This window comes from Malurus melanocephalus, unplaced genomic scaffold (assembly GCF_030028575.1).
Source record: "Malurus melanocephalus ecotype Western Australia unplaced genomic scaffold, MMel_1.1 scaffold_163, whole genome shotgun sequence".
Lineage (NCBI taxonomy): Eukaryota > Metazoa > Chordata > Aves > Passeriformes > Maluridae > Malurus > Malurus melanocephalus.
Window position 1 is genome coordinate 1,184,216 of NW_026623395.1, and position 22,066 is coordinate 1,206,281.

General features: G+C 38.4%; 1 protein-coding gene across 1 annotated transcript; it reads left to right on the forward strand.

Annotated features, from left to right (window-relative positions):
• The first annotated feature begins 4,344 nt into the window (after window positions 1–4,344).
• Window positions 4,345–22,049, forward strand: TEX9 (testis expressed 9). Its single transcript, XM_057372102.1, has 11 exons — window positions 4,345–4,594; window positions 5,412–5,475; window positions 6,645–6,715; window positions 10,064–10,112; window positions 11,056–11,141; window positions 12,577–12,755; window positions 15,322–15,404; window positions 17,245–17,418; window positions 18,754–18,888; window positions 19,379–19,513; window positions 21,125–22,049. The coding sequence occupies exons 1-11, from the start codon at window positions 4,377–4,379 to the stop codon at window positions 21,200–21,202; spliced, it is 1,272 nt and encodes a 423-aa protein (XP_057228085.1). The 5' UTR covers window positions 4,345–4,376; the 3' UTR covers window positions 21,203–22,049.
• Window positions 22,050–22,066: the final 17 nt, after the last annotated feature.

A 22,066-nucleotide genomic window follows, 5' to 3' on the forward strand; every position in this document is an offset into this window, starting at 1 on the left:
CAGCTTTTTCACAGGAGATCCATGGCTATGAATAATACTTGGTCTTCATGTTTTAGGGAGCCATTTAGAGATGCATGAGAAAATATCAGCAGAAAAAAGCAATCCAATATACAATCATGCCATTTCAAAGACCACTGGATTATTATTACTGATTGGGGGAAATATCCAACAGCTGTCTGGGGAATTCCCTTGATGTCTGGATTATTGATTTAATAGCTACACATTGTCTACATCCTAATGTTTGAAAATACTGTACATGAGTTATATTGTTTTTTTCCTATGATTGCAAAACAATAATGTATTTTTGTCTGGTTTTAAGTGAATTTGAGATTAGCTATTACATACTCYACACAATATGAAATATGAAATAGCAATTGTGTCTTTTAAAGTAAAAGTCAAGTATTTAAAGCTGACCAAAAAAAAATTAAAAAAAAAAATATCCAGATTTCCAGAAATCTGTTCAATATTAAATTCCACTTACAATCCATTCCAAAATTCGGCTCTTCCCTCTCTTCCCTCCAGAAAATTGGAACTRGAAAAATGAAGGAGAAATGTAAGGTAGGGAAACCATTCAAGTGTGAAGTGGCTTTAATGGTTACAGTTGCTTAGGTTACAGTGATATGCTCTGGATTTGGGYTTGACATCCTCCCTGGCACATTCAGAATAAATAAGTATACAAACATTATTTGCCTTCACGTGYGAGCGCTGCAGTCAGCTGCCTCTGGCTGCCCTCCTTGTGCTGGGCTGAGGCTGCCCAGTCTGCGGGGTTTGTTGGGCGTGGGGCTCCCTGTGCATGCCCAGCTCGAGGGGATGCTGTGAACAGATGTGCAGCCATGCATCRTGGCAACACAGCCCTGCAGGGTGCAGAGCTCTGCCTGGAAACAGAGCTGCTGACCGAGCAGAGCACCGGTGCTCTGGGAGAGGAAACGGGGTGGGAAACACTCCCTGACTGCTGGACCTGGAGCAGGGTAACCTGAGCAGTAAAAATGGTCCTGGGCAAAGAAACTTGCTGAMAAGGAACAATGGAACACTTCAAGTCATTTTGCCTCACTGAAGCATCCTTTTTTATAGGATGGAAGTTCAGCCGCCAGCAGTAAGTCCTATGAAAGACTTTTTCTTCTAGAGGTAATACAGGTGTATAAACGAGAGAGGCCTGGAGTAACTGAAGTTGAGTTGAATTTAGTTCTACCACACACCAAAGACAATATATAGCCCTTAATATGATTCTTGGTSTAAAAATGGCAAGCATTTGTGGCATCTATATGCACTATTTATTGGTTTACAATGGGCCTTAAAAAAAAACCACAAAAGCAAAAGCTTGATAGCTAGGGTATCAGTTATTATCTCTTTGGCCTGATACATTTGCCATAGTTCTTATGGAAGAAAACATTGTGCCAAGCCACTACCATTCCTCTATTTCTGACAAGTAACGTGATAGACAATGAAATCCTGTCCCTTCCTGTTAAGAATTTTCTAGGTCTCTACTAAATATCACAACTTTTATGAAGAGAGGAAAAGTCTGTACAATAAGTCTTTAAGCCAATAAGAAGATCTTACAAACGAAATATGTGTTTAGAAGCGCAAAGATAATAGGCTCATTTTAAAATCTCATGCTTTCATATTTTTATTTATGCCTGTAGAAGGAAGAGGGCCATGGGTAACAACTAAATAATGCATGTGCTTTGTTTTAATCAAAAGTAAACACTGTATATTGACCCTCAGCAGTCTTCTGCAGTAAACCATTCTAAAATCCCAGCAGGTACACACACTCTTCTGTCTCAAACCATCCCTAGCAGCTGTACTGATGGAGCTCTTCTGTTCTGTGACCTAGCTCCTCCTTGGCTAGAAGAAAAACAAAGGCAACAGAGTGAACAACTTTGTTTTGAATCTAACATTTCTATTAGAGTAATTTAATTGTGGGATCTTACAGTCCTCAGAAAACAAAAACTGAAACCCTTGAGAAATACAGAATGATGAGGTATTGCTCTTGAGGTCTCAAGCAAGGGATGCCAAGTACAGCTTGCTATGATCACAAATATCACTCTGGTTAAAACCTGTCTTTAACCTGGTGCACACTTCACTTCAAAAGGACAGAAACATTTTCATTTTACAGTCATTATGTTTGAATCAGTCCTTAAAAATTATTAAATGGAAAATTGGGAATTTGCTAACAAATATTGTTGGTTTAATCTTATGCCATACCAATGCTATGCTTTCAAATGCCTTTTTTTCCTCCCAGATAAATACTGAGATAAATTTTCTTATCTCCTTATGTATTATGCTGTTGGTTGGGGTCTCATAAGCCTATTCTCTACCCAGTTACCAACCATGTATTAGAGAATTAACCACAACTGTTAACGTCACTTCAGGTCAACTTTAAAGTGAYAAAACCTTAATGGAGCAAGGGATCAAGAATGCAACAAAATCTCTTTTTTTTTCTAATTTTGTTTTCTACATCTCTGGAGAAATACTTTGAAGTTCACTAAGAAATCGTTATGCACATAYATACTGATCTTTTCATAGTAATTCAAATATAGGTAGTTGAATTCTAAAGCCAATTGATGTAWTTTTTTTTAAATCATATTAAATAAATCATGTTGYGGATCTTAGAAATATTGTGCAAATCTGCAATCCAAATATACACACACGTTATTAATCCAGGGGGTTGTAAACAAAGAACCTTGTGTTGCCATGTTTGTTAACATATTTAATAATTTATGATATAATAAATTACCCCTCTTTTGTTTATTAAGTCTTAGCTAAAAGCTGGCTAGAAAAGCAGTTGTTTTAATCTCTCTAATCTCAGCCAGTGATTTTGTTGCCTCAGTATCTAACCAGCAGAGATCTTCTAGCTAATACTGTTGGCAAGTCTCATGGAATCTACAATTTATTTCTTAACAAAATCTGTCTTTTCCCTGTGGAGGTTAGATGTCTACAATTGACCTCACCCTTCTTGTTTTTCCAAACCAAAAGTATGAAAGATGGAGTTAAAATCTTATTTATTTTTAACCATTAACCTCTTGCTATTCTATTAGTAAAACCACAAAAATTATGGAAATTAACTGAATTCTTGATGAATAACTTTTTTTTTCAAAATCTCCGTAACATTTTTCATAGGCTCATTCTTTTCCCCCTGTGGGTCAATACTTTTGATTCAACATTAAACACTTTCATTTTCTATACTGATATTTCTATTTTTCGCCTTCCACTAATCACATTAGTCCTGTCTTTCATTTCACCTCCATTTATCCCATTACATTGCCTGTCTCAATGCTCAAAATCTTCAAGTATTACTTCTGTTTTGCAACTAATACTTCTGCAGAAATCCTTCAGCACAGACCTTCTACTTCCAGACAGCTAAGCCCTGCTGATTTCCCTTGCRCAAATCTCTAAATTAAAATCATATACGGCCCACGTAACTCAGTACAGAACTATGTCATTCTTGCTCTACGGATACSTGGTGCAGGAGAGTTAATGGAGGGGGCACAATCAGCTAGGAAGATGGGAAAGGAGATTGGAATGAATGAGCAGGTGAGTGGGAAAGTAATCTACAACCTCCTCGGCACTGCCGAGCAATGGGACACAAAGCAAGGGGCAGAAACTGAGGCACAGAAAGTGTGCCTTCCAGATCAACTGAGTAAGAATTTCTTCACTGTGCAGTGAGTGAGCACTGGAACAGGCTGTGGAGAGGCTGTGGAGTCTCCCTCACTGGAGATATTCCAAAACCATCTGGGTGCAATCCTGTGCCATGTGCTCAGGGATGACCCYGATTGAGCTGGGAGCACCAGATGACCCCAGTGTGGTCCCTTCCAACCTAATGCATTTTGTGTCTCTGTGACAGATGACAGCAGGAATGGGAACAGGCTTCTGGGTGACTGGAAGGCGAAAYGCAGCAAAATCAAACCGTGTGGGGGTGAGGGACAAAAATAATGGAGGGATTCAAACAAATGGTGGAGGACAAGGCTAAAACCTGGCGACAGTCACACACCTGCGGGCCAGAAAATGCAGAGGGACGATAGCACCAAAGAATTGTACATAGGGCGGCACAGTTGCCGTCACGCCGCAAACAGCAGTTTAAGGCACTGAAATGAGGGGATGCCGGCAGGACAATGTGTAGGAGGGCCAGAAGGGCTGTAATAAATAMTTACTACAATAACAAACGTAATGTCCCCTCAATGCTTTTCGCCTGCCCCTCACCTGAACCCGTGGCATGCCGGGTGCCAGCCGGTCCCTGCGCACGGCGCTGTCCCCGCGGCTGTCGCTGGGGCCCTGACACGGAGGGAGGGGACGGAGGGAGGAGGGAGGGAAGGAGCGRGGGCGGGCACCGCCGGTTGCCCGGGCGAAGGCGACGCCACAGCGGCCTCGGCGCGGACAAAATGTCGGCGGTCGGCGCGGCCCGGCGGGGTGGGGACSTGGCCGGGGTAAGGCGGCGGCTCGGGCTGGGCTCGGAGCCGGGGCAGCGGGGCCGTGCCGAGCCCGCCCCAAGCACTGTCGCATCCTCCACGCAGGTGCAGAGAGCGGCCGGCAGCCCCCCGGCGCTGGCGGGGCCCGGCGTGCTGAGCGGAGCATGGCTGGCCAAGGAGGAGCAGTACAAGTAAGGAGGCCCTGCCCCGCTGGGACCGGCGCACTGTCGGTCSCCTGTGCCCGGTGCCCGGCTCGCTCCCCTGAGGGCGGCCGGCTCTGCCCGGGGCCAATGGACACCGCCGCCTCAGGCAGGCTCTAGGCCCCGACATGAGGCTTTTSTGCACTTCGAGCACTGACTTTAGTTCTGAATTACGACTGTATAAAAGCTTAATCTTGTAAAAAAACAGCTTAAAAGTTGTGAAGGTTATAAACAGAAGCCCTGGCCCTGTTACCTGTTAGCATTCAGCCCCTATGAATGGTGAGGGCACACAAAGAGCCACATCTCAAACTCTGGCAGTCACAGCACCAGCAGCTGTTAGTGACCGTACACGAACACCAGGTTACCATAATCTGTACATCCATATAGCAACACATCARTAAATACATCATAAGCAATGGAGTCAACCTCAACTCCAACTTTAACTGCTCWACCCCTGCTGCTGGGTATACTGAAGGTAAGGGCTGTATTCAACATGGAAAACCTTTAGGAAATAATGACACACAATSTGTATTAAGAAATGGCATGTCCAAAAATAGGGACATCCTTCATCTCTCACAATTATAGTCCAAAATTTGCTGTTTAATGGGTATATGTGTTCTATTACTGTTGCTTTGGCTGAAACATGGGAAATYGTTGAAACGGGACTTTGTTAATACCCTGAAGTGTATTTCTGCATTCCTTTGTAGGAATCATTAAAATTTCACTTAGTTTAGGCWAAAATACTGGCATGCTCACATTCATTCCTTTTAAATCTTTCAAAAACTGAGGGATATTCTTACTCTTTCAGGCGACTGAATGCAGAATTAGAAGCCAAAACAGAAAAACTGGTACGTCAGGCTGAAGAACTAATGGTGAGTAGGTTATGCAGACTCTTACATGATTTAGTCTGGATTCACATGCACACAGGGTTGAGCTTCAAAAGAAATTTAGACCATGACTACTAAGAGTATGTTGCTTTCAAATGAAAGGTAAGTTTTAATTTATTTATTTTCAAAGTTGTAAACTTTTACTGAAAACAAATTAAAAAATAGTTTCTATGTAATTTCATTAGGTAGGTTTTCAGACAGATGCATTCGGTGTTGGTACTGATACATACATAAAACCACATTAAAAACTTGTTTCGTTGTTTAAGGAAAGTATCTGTAGMTGGTTTTATGCCTTAAATACTAAACATTAGTATTTGAAAACCAGATACTGTTAGAATAACTTCCTAGTTAAATCGGATCTACATTGTTCAAGCTGAAAGAGATACAAAGAATAAGCAACATAAATAGAAAACATGAATTTAGTAAGAAGGAAACATTGTCAAARCAGAAAAAATTCCTGTTTATTGTCAGTATTATCATTTAACTTTGGTGTGGGTGTGTACCAGATAGAAGATTTTATATGAAAATTGGAACAAATCAATAAAAAGAGAATGGGGCAGGTATGGTTTACATCCAAAACGGTTTGAAGAAGGTGATCAGCATATTAGAAATATTCATTGTAACTCATTCAAATAAACAAGACTTAGAAAGCAAATTACTAAGTATTCTGGAAAGCTGAACTTGTTTGCACTTTTACTACTGTTGAAACTTCAATTTTATGGCCTGTGAAAATATATTCTTCTCTTGAGCAGTGACAGGCTGAGGCTAAATGCTTGGCATTTGAACAGGAGCAGATGAAACAGCCAAAATAGCATCTAGTCTCTTTCCTTTTGAAAACAGCAACAACAAAACCACTGTTTTTTTCTTCTCTAAATATAGCAGAAGATGAAATATTCTTAGGACACTTAATATACCACATGGCACTGCCAGATTGCACAGATATACATTTAACAACAAAATAGCAACAGCATTTTCATTTTTAGATATCTTTTCTTGTGTTTTAGAAGTTCTTTTCCACAGTAGACTATAGTTTCCATTCTTTTCCATAGCAGACTCTAGTCACTATGATTTGTGATTTACGAATAGGTAATTCATCTTTAATGGATTATATTCCCCCAAAATCAACTACTTTTTTTTTYYTTTTTTTAATGAAGAAAGGCCAACAGAAGATACTATCTCGGCCAGTTTCAGTACAGAGTAAGTCACCTGAAGATGACAGACAGAGGTATGTGCTTTACAACTGCTGTGTATAATTGGGGAACCTCACACTGATCCTGCACGCCCTAACTTGTGTTCTAATCTTGCTCCTGTTTTATCTGTCTTTGCTACATAGTGGATTGGTGGAGTCTTAAATGATTTCCTATTATTTAAAAGAAAAAAAAAGTGATACTGAGCAAGTGTTGTTCCTTGYTATTTCAAGGGAGGCTTGATTTTGCTGGAATGTTCTATCTAGGATACTAAGTAGTGCTGACCTTTGTAAAAGAGCAAGGTAAGGTAACAGGATTCTTTGCAGTTCCAAGCAGCAGTGGATGTTTTTTAACAGTCCAGCTGACAAAGTGAAGGAATAGATACTGGTTCACATTTAACTTGGCCTAMATGTTCCTGGGACAGGAAATGCCTGATGAAAACAAACACAAAACCCTAAGGCAGGCATTGAGCTGCCACCCTCTGGAATGTGGATACCATTACAGTGCTGGGGCCCACATGCCTTTGGCCTGGTGGAACACAGCCTGTATTCAAACCCCTCAGCTCAGCAGTGGGGACATGGCTGTATTCCCTTGTTCATTCAGGGGCATTCCTTAGTTGTTCTAGGGTTTGTATACTGATAATATGGCAAACGGGTGAATTTAAGGTAGGCTAACACACAATTTATCAAGGATCTGATCTGTTGGTTCTTTAATTAATGATGCTGCTAATCTGGATAAGAAAGATACAGGAACAGACTACAAGATGATTCAAATGTTAAGCTACAGTTTAAACATTGTATATGAAAGTCTGATAAAGATGATCAAATAGTTACTTTCGTGTAGAATAAAAGCAAAGACATGAAGGAGTTTTTCTGAAAGTAAAAGGAATTTTCAGTACATAAAAAGGTGTGACAGCAAATCAGCTTCTATGATAGAAGCCCGACTACCAGCAAAAGTTTGCTACTACAATTAAAATTATTCCTGAGATATTAATGCCATAGCTGAGGCTGTGAGGGGCTTAATGTGTTATCAATCAGTATAATTATGCTTTTTAAACAAATTCTGCATCTCCCTTTAGTTTTATGTTCTGTTAGATGGATTTGAACATTAGACAGAAAATTTTTAAGAACTTCAAACTGGAGTTGAGTTTTAGGACTGCTTTATTAAGTAATGTGATTGGAGGATTCAGCCCCACAAAGGGWATGAATAGCTTTAAAAGTACACTTTAGAAATAAATTGAAGTGTTGGAAGAGTCAAAAAACACCCCAAAATCGGCAATTAGCAYGTCAGGAGTATTAGCTGATTTATTAATTACCAACATAAATGAAAACATCTTAAAACAACCACAGTCTTTGTTCTGGTAAACGTTTACGTGAGAGAAGATGGAAATCCCATGCTGTAGTGAAAAAAATTAGAAATGTGTGCTAGGAATTAGGCACACTGATTATCCATGAGTGAACATTGAGGCCATTCAATTAGATTAGTTCCAAGTATTTAATATTTAATTAGAAATTCTTTTCATTCTAAATTGTGCAAGCAGATAGGCCCTAAATCTAAAGGAAGCACTTGAGATATTTTTGAAATATCTCGTTGAAATTTCTATTGATTCCTTTACGGAGAATGAACACTAAAGCAACTGGAAAGAAAGGGAGGAACTGAAGCAAAGAAAGAGGTGGTATCGAGGGAGGAAAATGACAGCTTGAAAGGAAAAAACAGACGAATAAGCAAAGTAGAAAAAAAATACAACAAATATTTAAGCCACTCTCCAAGTCAGCRTATATTTTAAATGAAGTCGCGCTGGAGTCCTTGCATCATATTTTCTGCGGGGAAATTTGAATTATTTAKCACCAAAGCAGCTCGGGCTCGGGCGCATTGCAATGAGGCTTTGTTTACACTGCAGCCGTGCAGCCATGGCCGCGCATGGGCAGCCAGGGCCGGGCCGGGCTCAGGCGGCACCGAGCGGTGACAGCGCCTGGCCCGGGCTGCGTGTCCGTGAACCGGGTGCGATTGGCACCCCAGTGTCACCAGGGTACAGCACACTGGCCTCTGAGAATGGGCTGCCTTGCACGGCAACCAGACAGGAACCCTTAGGGTTAAACAAATCGGAGAATTTGAGACATACAATGAGGTTGCGGTTTTTGTTTTGCTTTGTTCGTGTTTGGGTKTTTTTCTCCTTTTTCTTTAGAGCGACCCTAAGACAGCAGATACAGTAGGAACAAATTAGCCTATTGAGGGAAAGAACATCGTTGTTTACTTGAGTATAGAGCGTGTTGTATTTTGGTATTTTTCAGAATAACATATAACTGCTATTTCTGTGGCAGCAAATCCTCACCTTCTGCATGTCCTAGAGCTAGCCAATAGGGAGGAAGCTTGAGGAAAATAGGGTAAATAGACAAAAACTAATCATCCTATTCTTGAAGTCTGTTGCCAGCCACACACAGATGATTTCTCCAGGCTTTTTTTTTTTTTTTTTTTTTTTTTTGGATTAATAAAATACGGAGCTTTGTGCAGATAATTCTTGTTGATGAATGTCTGTGAAATTTTTAAAGGCTAAATTTTTAAAGATCTAAACATTTGCTCAAATCAGCCTGGCAATAAAATTAGGTGACTTGATGAGCCAGAAATTTAAATTTTATTCAAAATCTTTTATAGGCCAGCATTTTAATTGAAGCAAAAAAATTATAAAGGGTAATAAAAAAGTCGCCTTCCATTGCAATAATATACATTTACATAACTCATTTTGAAAGCAAAGTGTTATACATATATATGTATATGACAAGAAATTTGACTTGAATAGTACACAGCATACTAGACTTCCTGCTTTCTTTCAACAGACTTGAAAAATAATAATTTAACCTKAAATTCAGTTACTAAGAAGCACAGTTTTCAGCCAAATAAGCAAATAAGAAGCTGCCTTTTTTTACTGCTGGTTTTATTCCCCGTCTGTAAAATGGATACCATATTTATAATAGTTATTTCAGAGAAAATTCTATGAGGCTGAGTTTATAAATTGCTCCACCTCATATTYCTTTGTTAGTCCCTGTCAATTTATTTGACAACAGTCAATCTCACCCTGCTAGTAGAGGTGGAGCTAACTTCTGATGGGATGTGGAGGACACTGGTTATAACTTCCCTTTCTTTGTGTGAGTTCAGGGGTTTGTATGTCAGCTAGGGGTGTTAGCCAGTGGTAGACTGAGGTAGACTGGACAGACAGATAATGAGACTGAATTTATGCTTGAACTTAGCATATGTTTCCACWTAGCTGTATTGTTTTTCTAGACATATAAAATTATATTCTCCTGATTCTGACAGGMRGGTTGTATTTCATCTGCAAARTGTTTATTRTAGATGTTTGGTAAATTTTTTCTATATTTTTTTTTCTGCAGAGATCCACTCTGTCCAGAAATTTCATCTCTTACACACTCAACTGCTAAGGTATCAGAACTATCCTGGTTAATTTCTTTTCTAGCATAATTTTAATAATATAATGACTTACAGTTTGGAGGCTACACTGGGGACTCACATGGGTGGCAAGCCCAAAGCAGTGCTGCAGGGACAGGGCTCCTCAGTRCCACAGGTCGTTAATTGGACTTACATCATGTTTCATTTTTGTATTCTGTTTTTTCTTCAGCATTGAGASAAATGTTGTGTTTTGGACATTGAATTAAGAATTCTAGTTGCAAAGTATTAGAAYGTAATAAATGTCTTGCTTTCTTCCCTCTCTTACCTGGATAATACTAAAGGAAGTGCTAGTGTCTTTTAGATATAATAATAAACAAATAGAGTAACTGAATTTAGAAAATACAGTGGAAAAAGGAGATTGTTCCTAATCTCAGTAGTCTCTAACTACAACTGTATTGAAACTTTTGTGAGGTGAGCTAAAGCTTCTAAAATACCATCTGCAGTTATTTATCAGAATACAGTAGAAAGCCATCAATTTTTAAGAATATTTGTGTGAAAGTAACAGAAACATTATTAGATTTTCCTTTAAAAGAGGTCTTGTAAGATTAAAATAATTCATGAAATGCCATATTTTTTAAGGTTTGATGACAGTCCAATAATTAGTACATTGATAATAGCTCAGAGTCTTGCATAGATTTGGTATGAGTATGTGTGGAAAAACTCCCACAAGCCAGTGACTACTGTATTATAAGGGCATATGGACATAAAAGTTGCAAGCTAAAGACGAGTGCAAATAAAATGGAGAAGTTTTAATTTTGAAAGTTTGAAAAGCATACTTTGAAAACTATGTTTGAGCATGGATACACAAAGAAAAAAAAAAACCACAAAAAAACCTAGAAAAAAAAAGTATTTCCTAAATAATAATAATATTAATAATAATAATAGTAACCCACTACTTTCTGAAAAAAATTTTTAGGTAGAAAACAAGAAGAAATTTCCTGCTGTGCCCACAGCTCAGAACAGACCATACTCTGCAAGCAGGGGAAGAAGAACAACTTCAAGGTATATCAGACATCTCTTTTGGTTTGTGAAAATGAAAAAATGAAAAACTTTTAGTTGCTATTTTTGTCTATGAAGTTATTTTATAGATGTATACAAATAAATCAAGTTATTTTATAGATGTATACAAATAAATGTATCAAACTTTTGGTCCTCCTCAATCAGCTCCACCATGTGGCTGTCTTGGTTTACTTGCACCAAAAATTATCAGTGAACCTATGTGATTAATATTGCAGCAATGAAACTTGCTTTCTGCTTTAGTGCTTCTCARGGCTGACAGCTAAATTCTGTAAACTCCTTCAATGAGCAAAAATGGAGCACCTGAGGCAAACTGGGAGAGCACACCTGGGTGCTGCAGCCTGATTTGYGATCAAACACAAATGGGGAAACATGAGGCCTTAAAGGGCCTCCTCTCTCGTAGTGAATCTTGGGCTCACAGCACAAGAGGGTCAGTAATATAACAGAGCTTCCAGGRGCTCCAAGCTCTGTRRGTAGCAAATTCAAGGTTGTAAAACCAAAAAMAGGGAGAGCTGGACAAGAGAGAAGAGTCAAAAAAATTTGTAAGATCCTGGGAGCAAATTAAAACTGCCATGAGATATGGCATAATACCAASATAGGATGAAAATTGTCTGCAGGGTGGCATGACATGGAACTRACAGAGGCTGAGGCTCCCTGGAGACCCTTCAGACCTCCCTTGGGCAGTTCAGGGGAGGTTGTCATGCTGGCACCCCATCATGAGGTTTGGAAGTGGAATTGTGCACATAGGGAGGTTGTGGGAGAAAGTTAGGAGCTAAAAGGAGTTTGGGGGCTGCACTGGAATGAGGATGTATTGGAATGAGAATTTAGGAGCTTCATTACCTGTGAGAATTAAGATCACCTTTCTGTGAGAGGAAGCTGAGAAGGTACCTTGTGTAGGTGATGTGTGGCCCTGTGTTTTGGTTTTATGGAAACGTTGATATGGAGCTTCTAGGATCAGTGAACTTTCCTTGGCTGGACATGATGATGCAGAAATTGTGGTGAGGTAGGAGTACAGGCAGGAGTACYAGAGTTCTGCAAGATAATGTGGTGGGGGGTGGGAAGAGCAGAAATTGAAACAGGATAGTAGCCAAAGCAGAAATTGAAACAGCAAAGTAGCCATAGAGCATTCCTCTGTGTCTTTGCTTTACTCTGATTTAATTATGGATTTGTTGGATGAGAAGACCTTGCCAGAATCTTCTCAGTAGAAAATGGTAGTGGTTTCTCTGCCTTCTACATTATAGTATGTAAAATCCTGTTATTATTTATGTTGAATATGCCACTGATTTACCTTTCATATGAATGCAGGTAATGAAATTGCATTAGGTAAATAACTGTACACTCTTAAAAATAGAAAATACAAAAAATTTTACAAAAGTATRTTGTATTAAAAATTTAAAATCTAGGGTTTTCATTTTTTTAGTTCAAAAATAAGAAACATGGAAGTACAAAGTGCTGATGGTGTTGCAGTACTGGAAGATTGCATAGGTTTTTCTTTAACAAAAACAATAAGCAAAGTTGAAGAAAAACTAAAGAAAGGAGTCTTACCAGACTGTCAAGATGATGATATTATTCCAAGGGTTGGAAATGAAATGGGAGCAGGTAAGTTTCCTTTCATGATTAGTACCTCTATTCTTGCTTTGTGAYTGTTAGAAATGGGTTTTCCTGGGAAGAGACAAAATAGGACTTTCTATAAAAATTACAGGGAAAATTYTAAAGCCCTTAAGTTAAATGAAAAGGGAAAGAAGGTTTTTCCTCTTCACCTCGTCCTAGAGGAAGGTCACATATGAATGATTATGTGTAAAAGTGAATTTTTATCTTCCCTTCCACCTTTATTGGGAGGTATTTGGATGGTTATATATGTTGAATAAGTGTATAATGTTTGATTCATTGCACTGGGGAAACAGAAGTACATGATGCCAAGCTTGTTTTTCCAAAAAGATAAGCTTCAGTCTTTKCACAGACTCTGCCTTTAGAAGCCAAAGCCTTTCCTCGAACAGTACTGTGGATGTTAGCAAGTGGCTGAAACGAGGTRATGTTTCAGCTGCAGTGCTTGAATTAGAATCCTCCAGATATTTTCCCACTCCAAATGGTGTGTTTGTCTGTCCTAGAAACAGAATAGGGAAGGGATTGGAGCATTTGCCAGCAAGGCTAAAGGCATGACGCACATCTGTCTTTTTGTCTCTGGTGTGATAAAAGTGAATTTGTATAGTTCCTTACAATGCTAAAGTGAACATGAAGTCAGAGATTCACCACAGTAGCACCAAGTGCCTGAGCCCTCTTCTTTTAACCTAACAGCTTGATGTCAACAAGCATAGCAACACAGAAATAGCTTGGTTTCTAACCTCATGTAGTTTGGTGCACATCTTCTGTTACCAAGTCTCCCTAAACAGATCCTCAGATAAATTTTTGATAGTTTTCTTCCTGCACCAAAAAGAAATTGCTTTGGCTTGCATCAGAACAACATCGGAATTAACACCAAGTTAATTCAAGGCAACTCAAGARGAGTTATTGCTGGTGCTTTGTAATCAGGGACCAAGGGCACGTATTAGAGTATTGAGGATTGTTTCTGTAACTTTAATGATGAAATAAAAATCCTCTGGACTGATCTTTGCTTTTTAGATTTGATATTGTCTGTTTAGAACACTGAATGCCTCCTTAATATGGTAAATAAGCTATTGCAGAACATTCCAGCAGTGTCAGATTCTCAGAACAGCTATGGTGTTCAGAGGGAAGCAGATGCAGGTATTAAGCAGGCCCTGTCACAGAGAAGGCTGATGCCCCAGTGGGAATCTCCAGTAAGGGGTTCCTTAGGCCTGTGTGCCTGTGCCCAGCTATTTAGGCCAATGTGCTGGTAAGGCTCCATAGCATTGTCCTTTCCCTGAGCTTCTTGCAGCACTCTTCCTGGAATTGGGTTCACTGTGTTTCATCACCACAGGGCACCACAGTGCAGCCATTTTTCTGCCAACACAGTGTCTTAGACATTATTTTAGTCTGGGACTGGTTTTGTGGGTTATAATTCAACTCTGCAGTAACCAGCAATAACAGAAGGCCACAGACATAGAGAAGGCTGAACATGAGCCTGTATTTTTATCTAATATACCCTCACACATGTGCATAAAATACTTGACTACATGGTTGCACTTCATGTTAATCTTCAGCTTATCTCAAGAATTCAAGACATCTGTCCTTTTCTGTAGGGTATCATACTCACTCAGATGTCCTTTTCTTGTTTACCAGTCCCTAAATCACTGATTACTAGGTAACCTAAGACCATCCTATGCAATGACACTCCCCCTTATCAGCCTCATCAGGTGATTAAAAGTGACCAGTTAGGAAGCTAATTGTTTATTATCTTTACCCCTTGTAAGAATTCAAATTATTTGGATCACAGGCTGATCAACACTGATCTGGTTCTAGCTGTGCCCTTTAATTTCACAAGTTTTATTACTAATGCTCCTAATGACACACAGCTGAATAAGACTAAGAATAAGACAGAGGTTACCTGTGGACTAATAGCTGGGTAAAAGAGGAAACAAAATGTTAAATAGAACCAGTTTTTACTGGTAGTAGTATAGCCCTAGAGGAATCTCTCATGGATCTTACATTGTTCATGGGASCTAAAAGGTAGCTGATAAAGAAATTTGTCTATGAAGCAGTGGTTTTAGGGTATGATGAGGGAAGGTGGGTAAAATGAAAATAACTACTTTTACAGCAAATGAACATATGTAACCATCCATTCCTCCACTTTTAGCTCCAGATACCCCTCCACCACTTTATTCTTTTCCCCTTGTAACTACTRTGAAGAATGCAATGTAGTTTTCTTGACTTCAGTCTCAAGAAATCCTGTCATGAGCAGCATGGTATGATGCAAGTTTTCAGTAAGTTTCAATTTTGAGAATTATGAATCTTTTACATTTTAAAGATGTCAAGTTCAGTCACTGAAAGGAAAAAATCTATACAAAGCTTTGCCTGCAACATTTTTTTTTAGATATCTGAGGTTTTATTTGCCTATTTCTCTTCAAGAATTATAAACAATATAATGTGTTTTTAAATACAAGAAGGTGATMAAAAGAAGATGAAAGTGAGCTCTTGCATTAGTCTTGGTTCTTTCTTGCATTGAATAATGAATACTTGTGTATATTAAATGTAATGTTTATGTTCACAGAAGCTCAAATCAGATTACTTAAGGCAAAGTTACGTGTGACACAGGAAGACCTGGCAAACGTAGTATTTGAATGCAGAAAAAAGGTAAGAGATTATTATTTTTTTTTTTTTTTATCTACAGAAATGGAGAAATACACTCAGRTGCTTTCAGGATCATCAGTATCATGGAAAGAGCTTCCATTTTAAGTGGAATATTGTAATTAAAACAAACGAGGCTTTCTCTTTCTCAAGAGCACAATTGATACAMAGGACAATATTTGGAATTACATATTTGGGCAGATCAGACTGAACTGAAGGCATTGTGAAGCTACACCAGTTTCACTATTAGATTGAACAAGTGAGTTTTATGATCTGTACTGTCTGTATTGTATTTTAAAGTGATGCTCAAACAGCTCTTGAACTGTAAAACCTTAAGTAGTTCRTATCTGTCTGCCAGAGAGATCACTTCTTATTCATGTATTTGTAATAAAGCAAGGTTTTTGAACTAACTTTCCATTTTACATAACTGGATTATTTTTAGTTGTGGTCTCTTAACTTCAATATTCTATTTTTCACCTATTCCCCAGGCCCAAATGTGATGATGACMTTAAGAACATATGGCAAAACACCTATGTATTTTCTTACAAACTTTTAATTTAGCATTAAGGACCAGGATGTTATTAAACAAGTTTTTTGAGATAAGTATGTGAAGAAAATCTTTAGAAATAATTAGATTTTGATATTTTATATCTGTACTTTATTTTATTTTTATCAACACACAGGTGCTTCAGCTTTTCAATGTTTTTGTGCTGTGAAGAAAGTTGTTGCATTAGATTTTAAAGACATTTTCAAGTCAAATATAATTGTGTTCATAGCTATTGAACTTCATCATTCCATGTCAAAACCACTACAGAATTCAGTTACTGTGGCAGATGACAGAAGACAACCTTGTATTTGTTCATGTCCTGCTCCCTTAGCACTTTGGCTTCTAATTCCTGTGGTATGAAAAAAGCTATTACATTCACAAAGTCACCAAAATTTCATTTTGGCAAAGCCTTGAGATAGTTTCTGGGTTTGGTTCCAATTCACAGTCCAATTGTTATAAGGAAGCAGTAATTCTGTTTAAATATAAAGAGGTGGGAGTTTCTGAGGTGCATGAAGTCATGTGAAGCTTAGAATAAAGCACACAGATTTCCCAGGTGGGAAGCTTGTATTCTGAGGGGCTGAGAGAACAGCAGAGAGACTTTTTTCACAGAAATTCCATTTCTGTACATGCCTTGGTTTCTTTTTCTTGAAGAAAAGCAGAGCATAATGTGTCTYTGAAATAATCTACATTAGTATTCACTTAAAAAGTTTGAAAGGTTATAAAAGAAAAATGCCTTGAATTATAATGCTTAATGTGGGATGTAATTGCCAGTAGGTCATGAATCTAATATGGGATTCACTTCATGTGAAGAGAATCTTAAATTTAAATACTTGATGTATCCTGGATCATTAGCTTGCTTCYAAGTCAAAACCACATAATATCCTACAACATAATAGATTGGTTTATCAGTAATTATATTCTCTTCTTTTTCCCATWATTTTTCCTAATGTGTGCATTTAGCCATTCTCACAAAAAGGTCACAAAATATCTATGTGTCACTGTTATTCATTTTATTCTATACCATTCTTATTATTTTCAATACCTTTGAGCTATGAGAAATGTTTTACATACTGCTGCAAGAGAGTTTCAAGTAAAAGACAGCAGAAAATTAAATGAGTAAAGTGTTACTGGTTTTCAAAGTATTATCCTGGTAAAATGATGTTTTGCTTTCTTAATCTTGCTGCTATTTCTAGATCTAAAGCACATATATTCTTACAGCCTTTTATTTACAAGACATTACTGCATTACCCTCCTGCTTCCTTGCAATAATGTTTTTTTTTTCTAATTACTGCCCCACAGGATGATGAAAATCAGAATTTAGAAACTCGGCTTAAAGATGCTGAAGAAGAAAACACAAGACTGCARCGAACAATCAGTCTGCAGCAGTCTCAGACTGAGAAGTACAAAATGCTGTCACAAGAAGCAAACAAAAAAAATGAAGGGTTACAACAACAGGTCACTGCACTAGAAAAGGTATTGCAGATATTAGTCTTATTTATCTCTAAAAAGGGTAAGAAAACCACATCAAAATTACCCTCTGTTCCCTGACTGGATTGATAGAGCCATATCCAGGGATCTGATTTGTATTTTGATGTCTGTTAATAAGTTAATTAATTGTATTTTTAAATGGCCTAAGTAATTTTTCTGAAGAAAKAAATAATATATTTTGCTAATTGCTTTTCTCTGCCTCTACAATCATGTACTTTCRTGTTTTAAAAATAAATACCTGTGTAAAAGACCCACAAGAGGCAAAACTACCTGTTCAGAAACTACTGTCAAATTTAAAAAGGAATCCTAAGAAATACAAGGAAATTCCAATTCTTTGGTTTTAATTACAATTTTTTTWAAATTGCTTCTGTAAATTCTATTTTAAGCTGTAGAACCTAGTGAACATTTTTTTTAAAGCACCTACAGTATCTTCTGCAGGTAGAAGAAGGGGTGTCTGTTGTTGAAACAGGACTGCTGGAAAACCAGGCACTSCAGTGTGGATGAATGCAAGTGAACATGGCTCCTGCTGCCCCACACACACACAGTGGTGCCCGTGCCTGGCGCAGCAGATGGTTGTAGACACAGTTTTGTTTGTTTGGAACTTAATCTTAAGGGCAGCATGTGTTTTTCTTTAATYACTCAGAGCTGGAGAGGTTGACTTCAAAACCATGTAATACATATGGTATTGTGTAGTACATGTGATACAACAGGAGAATGTTTCAGTTAAAAATTTGGGGAAAACAGAACAACTCAGCCTAACAAAGTCTTGTTATACTTCCCTTAAATCATGCCATGGATCTGTGTGGGCATRCTTGGATCTGTTTTCTGCCAGATGAAATAGTTTCTACCCTCAGCCATCTTCAGTAGGCTGCTTTAATTTCTTGGTGGTAATTGCATGTAGCAATCTTTGGAGTAGAGGTAAAAGGACAGGTGGGAAGAAGCAGCTAGGAATATGAGCCACCATTCCACAATCTGCCACAGAGTGGACATGGTGATATTTTTTTCTCCTTTTCTGACTGATTATGSAAGGTTTTCCAGTCAATCCTGTGGTCTTACATGATCAGCTTYACAATTTCTCCAAGAGAAGTTTGAAAAGATTAAAGATGAGAAAGTTCCTTTCTCAAGATTTCAAAGCAGGGGATGTTTTAATGGTAGAATTGTCTYTGAGACAGATTCTATCTGCAGGCCAAAGAAGTCCAAATATTCTTCAGCTGCCAAGGGTGACCCTTACTGTAAATGTGTTGTCAGTACAAGATTCATTAAAACACCATTATTCATGATGTTTGTTTTTATTTTTCTAATCTTTTGCTACTTAAATAGGAATTGGAGAATCTAAAGCATGCCCAAAAGCAGGCTGCAGCCACTCAGAGCGCAACAGAGGTTCGTTTAAACAGGGCCTTGGAAGAAGTGGAAAAATATAAAGTGGAGCTGAATAAACTGAAGCAAAGCAACAAGGTACAGTGGCTTARGAAAAGAATTTCCAGTCTGCAATCACTCAGTAATGCTAGAATGAAACAAAAAGCTTGATTGGTTTTGGAAGTGTCRTACCTCTTACAAGCAGCCCCAAAATTTACTTGGAGGAAGTCACAAAAGGCCTCAATAAGTTATTTTAGATGACACTACTGCAACCTCTGCAGGAGGAAAAAATGTACAGAATGAAGTTGAAGCCTTTCTGATTTTTCTTATTTGTGTGAAAATGAGATGTTTAGAATGAGGGAGAAGTGTACATACACACCTAATACATACACAGTCMAACCACTGTGGCTCTTAATGCCAAGATTTTCTTTTCTTTTTTAAGGTTTGATRTGRGAGTATTTYAATCCCATTTCTTTTCAGAAGTATCATGTGTGACTACTGTTTGTCATTTGCTTTTGTAATGCCAGGTTTCATAGGTTAAAGCACCACTTTCAAAATTAATACATTTCTCCTTTTCTTCCCTTGGTAGGATGTAGCTAACCAAGACCTCAAAACTATTGAAGAATTAAAAACAGAAAACAAGAAACTGCAGAAACAAAAAGGAGAACTCATTACAGGTTTTAAGAAGCAGTTAAAGTTAATTGATATTTTGAAGAGACAAAAGGTAAGGAGCAAAGTAWGGGTGTATTTCAGTTAACAGCCTCAAGCTAAATGTGTCTTGTCCAGTGAAGTAATCCTGTGAGTTTACATGGAATGAAATTAAAATGAGAAGACTGTATACTAAGAGATGTTGCCCAAATTAAACAATTTTCCACTTACTAGTTCCATCACACCTTTTATTTTAAAACCTTGGGTTGTGTGCAGTCRTTTGTATCAGTTTTCTTTCTGAGGCTGCAAGAGATACGGAGAACTATGGGCTGCACAGATGTCTGGACAGGACCTTAACACCACAGAGTGGGTCACTTCCAATTGCTTACTCTGCTGAATCTCATGGGATTCATTTTGGGATGGAGTCAGGGTACTTCTTGCACTCTCAAACCAAAGTTGTTATACAGCTAAAACAATTTGTTGAGCAAATCCCCTTTAAGAAGGGCCAGCTTTAGAGATAAGAAAAGAGAACATTTTATTTATCCTTTGAGTACTCAAGTGATCACCAGACATGTAAACATTTTTGAAGCTGCTGAGCCCCCAGAGGAAGAATATTTCTGTGTGAAATGGCACCTTCAGGGAGCAAAATACACTTACCCTRAGAACTGGGAACTACAATATGCTTCAGCACCCTAGAATCTGGAATACCTCCCCAACAAAGGGCAAAGGGCAGGTATGTGGAGTAAGAGGAAGTGGAGCTGCTTATGTGTTTCCAAAGAGAACTTTGCTGGCAGTAACAAGACACAGAAGAGATCCTGGGGATTCGTATAACAGCAGCAGTGCTATCTTAGCCTTTGGCTAGCCCTTCTAGCTCTGCAAGTTTATTTTGAGAATGAAAAACTACACAGCATTCACTCCAAATATGCTCTTATAGATGAGGTAGCTCATTGTCCTTGAACATGAATTCACTGAAATGGGTGTCACAGAACAGCATTTCTGTTTGACTGGGAACCAAACCCATGGTCTTAGACATGTTACAAACTGCATTAAATACATCTTTAAACAATTACAAATGCTACAGCAGAACTGCAGATAGGAGAGGATGCCACTTACCTTTCCTTACAAAAAGTGTTACTCACAGAAGGATGCTGTGAGTTATCCTTTCTGAACAGACTGTGACTGGAGGCAGGGGGCAGAGACTGGGGCTAACCCTGCCCTCTGCAGCTTCTGGCACAAGGCACTGGGGAAGGGCAGCTGAAGCTCAYGTGTGCTCAATATTCATTTTCAGTGGAAGGACTTGAAATCTGCTTCAAAGAGGCCTTTTGTTGAATGAATTAGAAAAACCTGATTTAGACTATTTGTGTGGTAGCTTCAGATGCATAGAGCAGACAGAGCCTGAAGAATGACAGAGGGGAAAAAATCCCCAAAGACAATTAAATATCAGGAGTAGGATGATTTGCTTTGTAATAGCTCTAACTATTGTTATATATAGCTCGATATTGTGTATCGATCAGCTTGAAAGAACATGACCAGTTTTCTTACATGTCTTTTTCAGAAGTCACAAGCGTTGTCAGGTTTTCAGGAATTTCTGTGCTTTATTAAAACCCATAAAATATCCCAGTTATGCAAAATTTTGTATTGGTCATTCACACTATTTTACTTTCTGCTCTTTTTTTTTTCTTTTTAGATGCACATTGAAGCTGCCAAGATGCTTTCTTTTACTGAAGAGGAATTCATGAAAGCTCTTGAGTGGGGAAATTATTGATCCCATTAAATAACAACTTCTGTTTGAAAGAYGAGTCAGATGGTACATTATTTTGAGACTGTATATGAGTCCTTGTTAATAGCTAATAACTGTATATCCCACCAAACTGATTTTGTTGATTTTGCTTATGTTTAAATTGTTTAACTTTTGTAAGCCTAATAGCTTGTGTTGTAATGTTATATGAAATACAGATTTATACTTCATTGTCAGGCCAAACTGTTCATTCTGTAATGAGCAAAGAAGCACAGACTATGCAAGGAATAGTCCAACAAGTGAACTTCGTTACCAGCTTGCTCTGTTTTAGCATTTAAAATTGCTCCTTACCTATGGTAATACTCAGTCCAAAGAAGCCAGGATTTAGTCTCAGAAAATTCCTTTTTGCAACAGAAATAAATTAACCAGTGATCCAGCTGAGAAGAAAATGTCATGTGCTTTTTTAAAACACGTGGTTGGAAAACTGGCCTTGTCTGTTCTCTGTAACAGATCTCCCCACAAAGCTAGCTGGTCTGGCATCTAATCTAAGCAGCACCAGCTCTTTTATAGAAATGTTCAGAACTTGTTTTAGCCATTACATGTTAGCCCCTGGTTGGCCTAACCATGCATGAGACTTGTTGCTCCTTGCTTAGACTCCATTGTCCCACAGAGCTGTATTGTGTAAAGCTGTTCATCAGTCAAGGGGAAAATATTAAACCTTTCCCTGGCCATCAGGGGCTGCTTTGGCATGCAGTCAGGAGCAATGACTCCATAATCAAAGGTTCTCAGAATGGAATACCCCTCCTTAGATCCTACCAGTGGAGCACCTCAGACCTACCCCTTGGAGATGAGACACACTGCATTTGGATTGGGATTGTAGCAGTCACATCT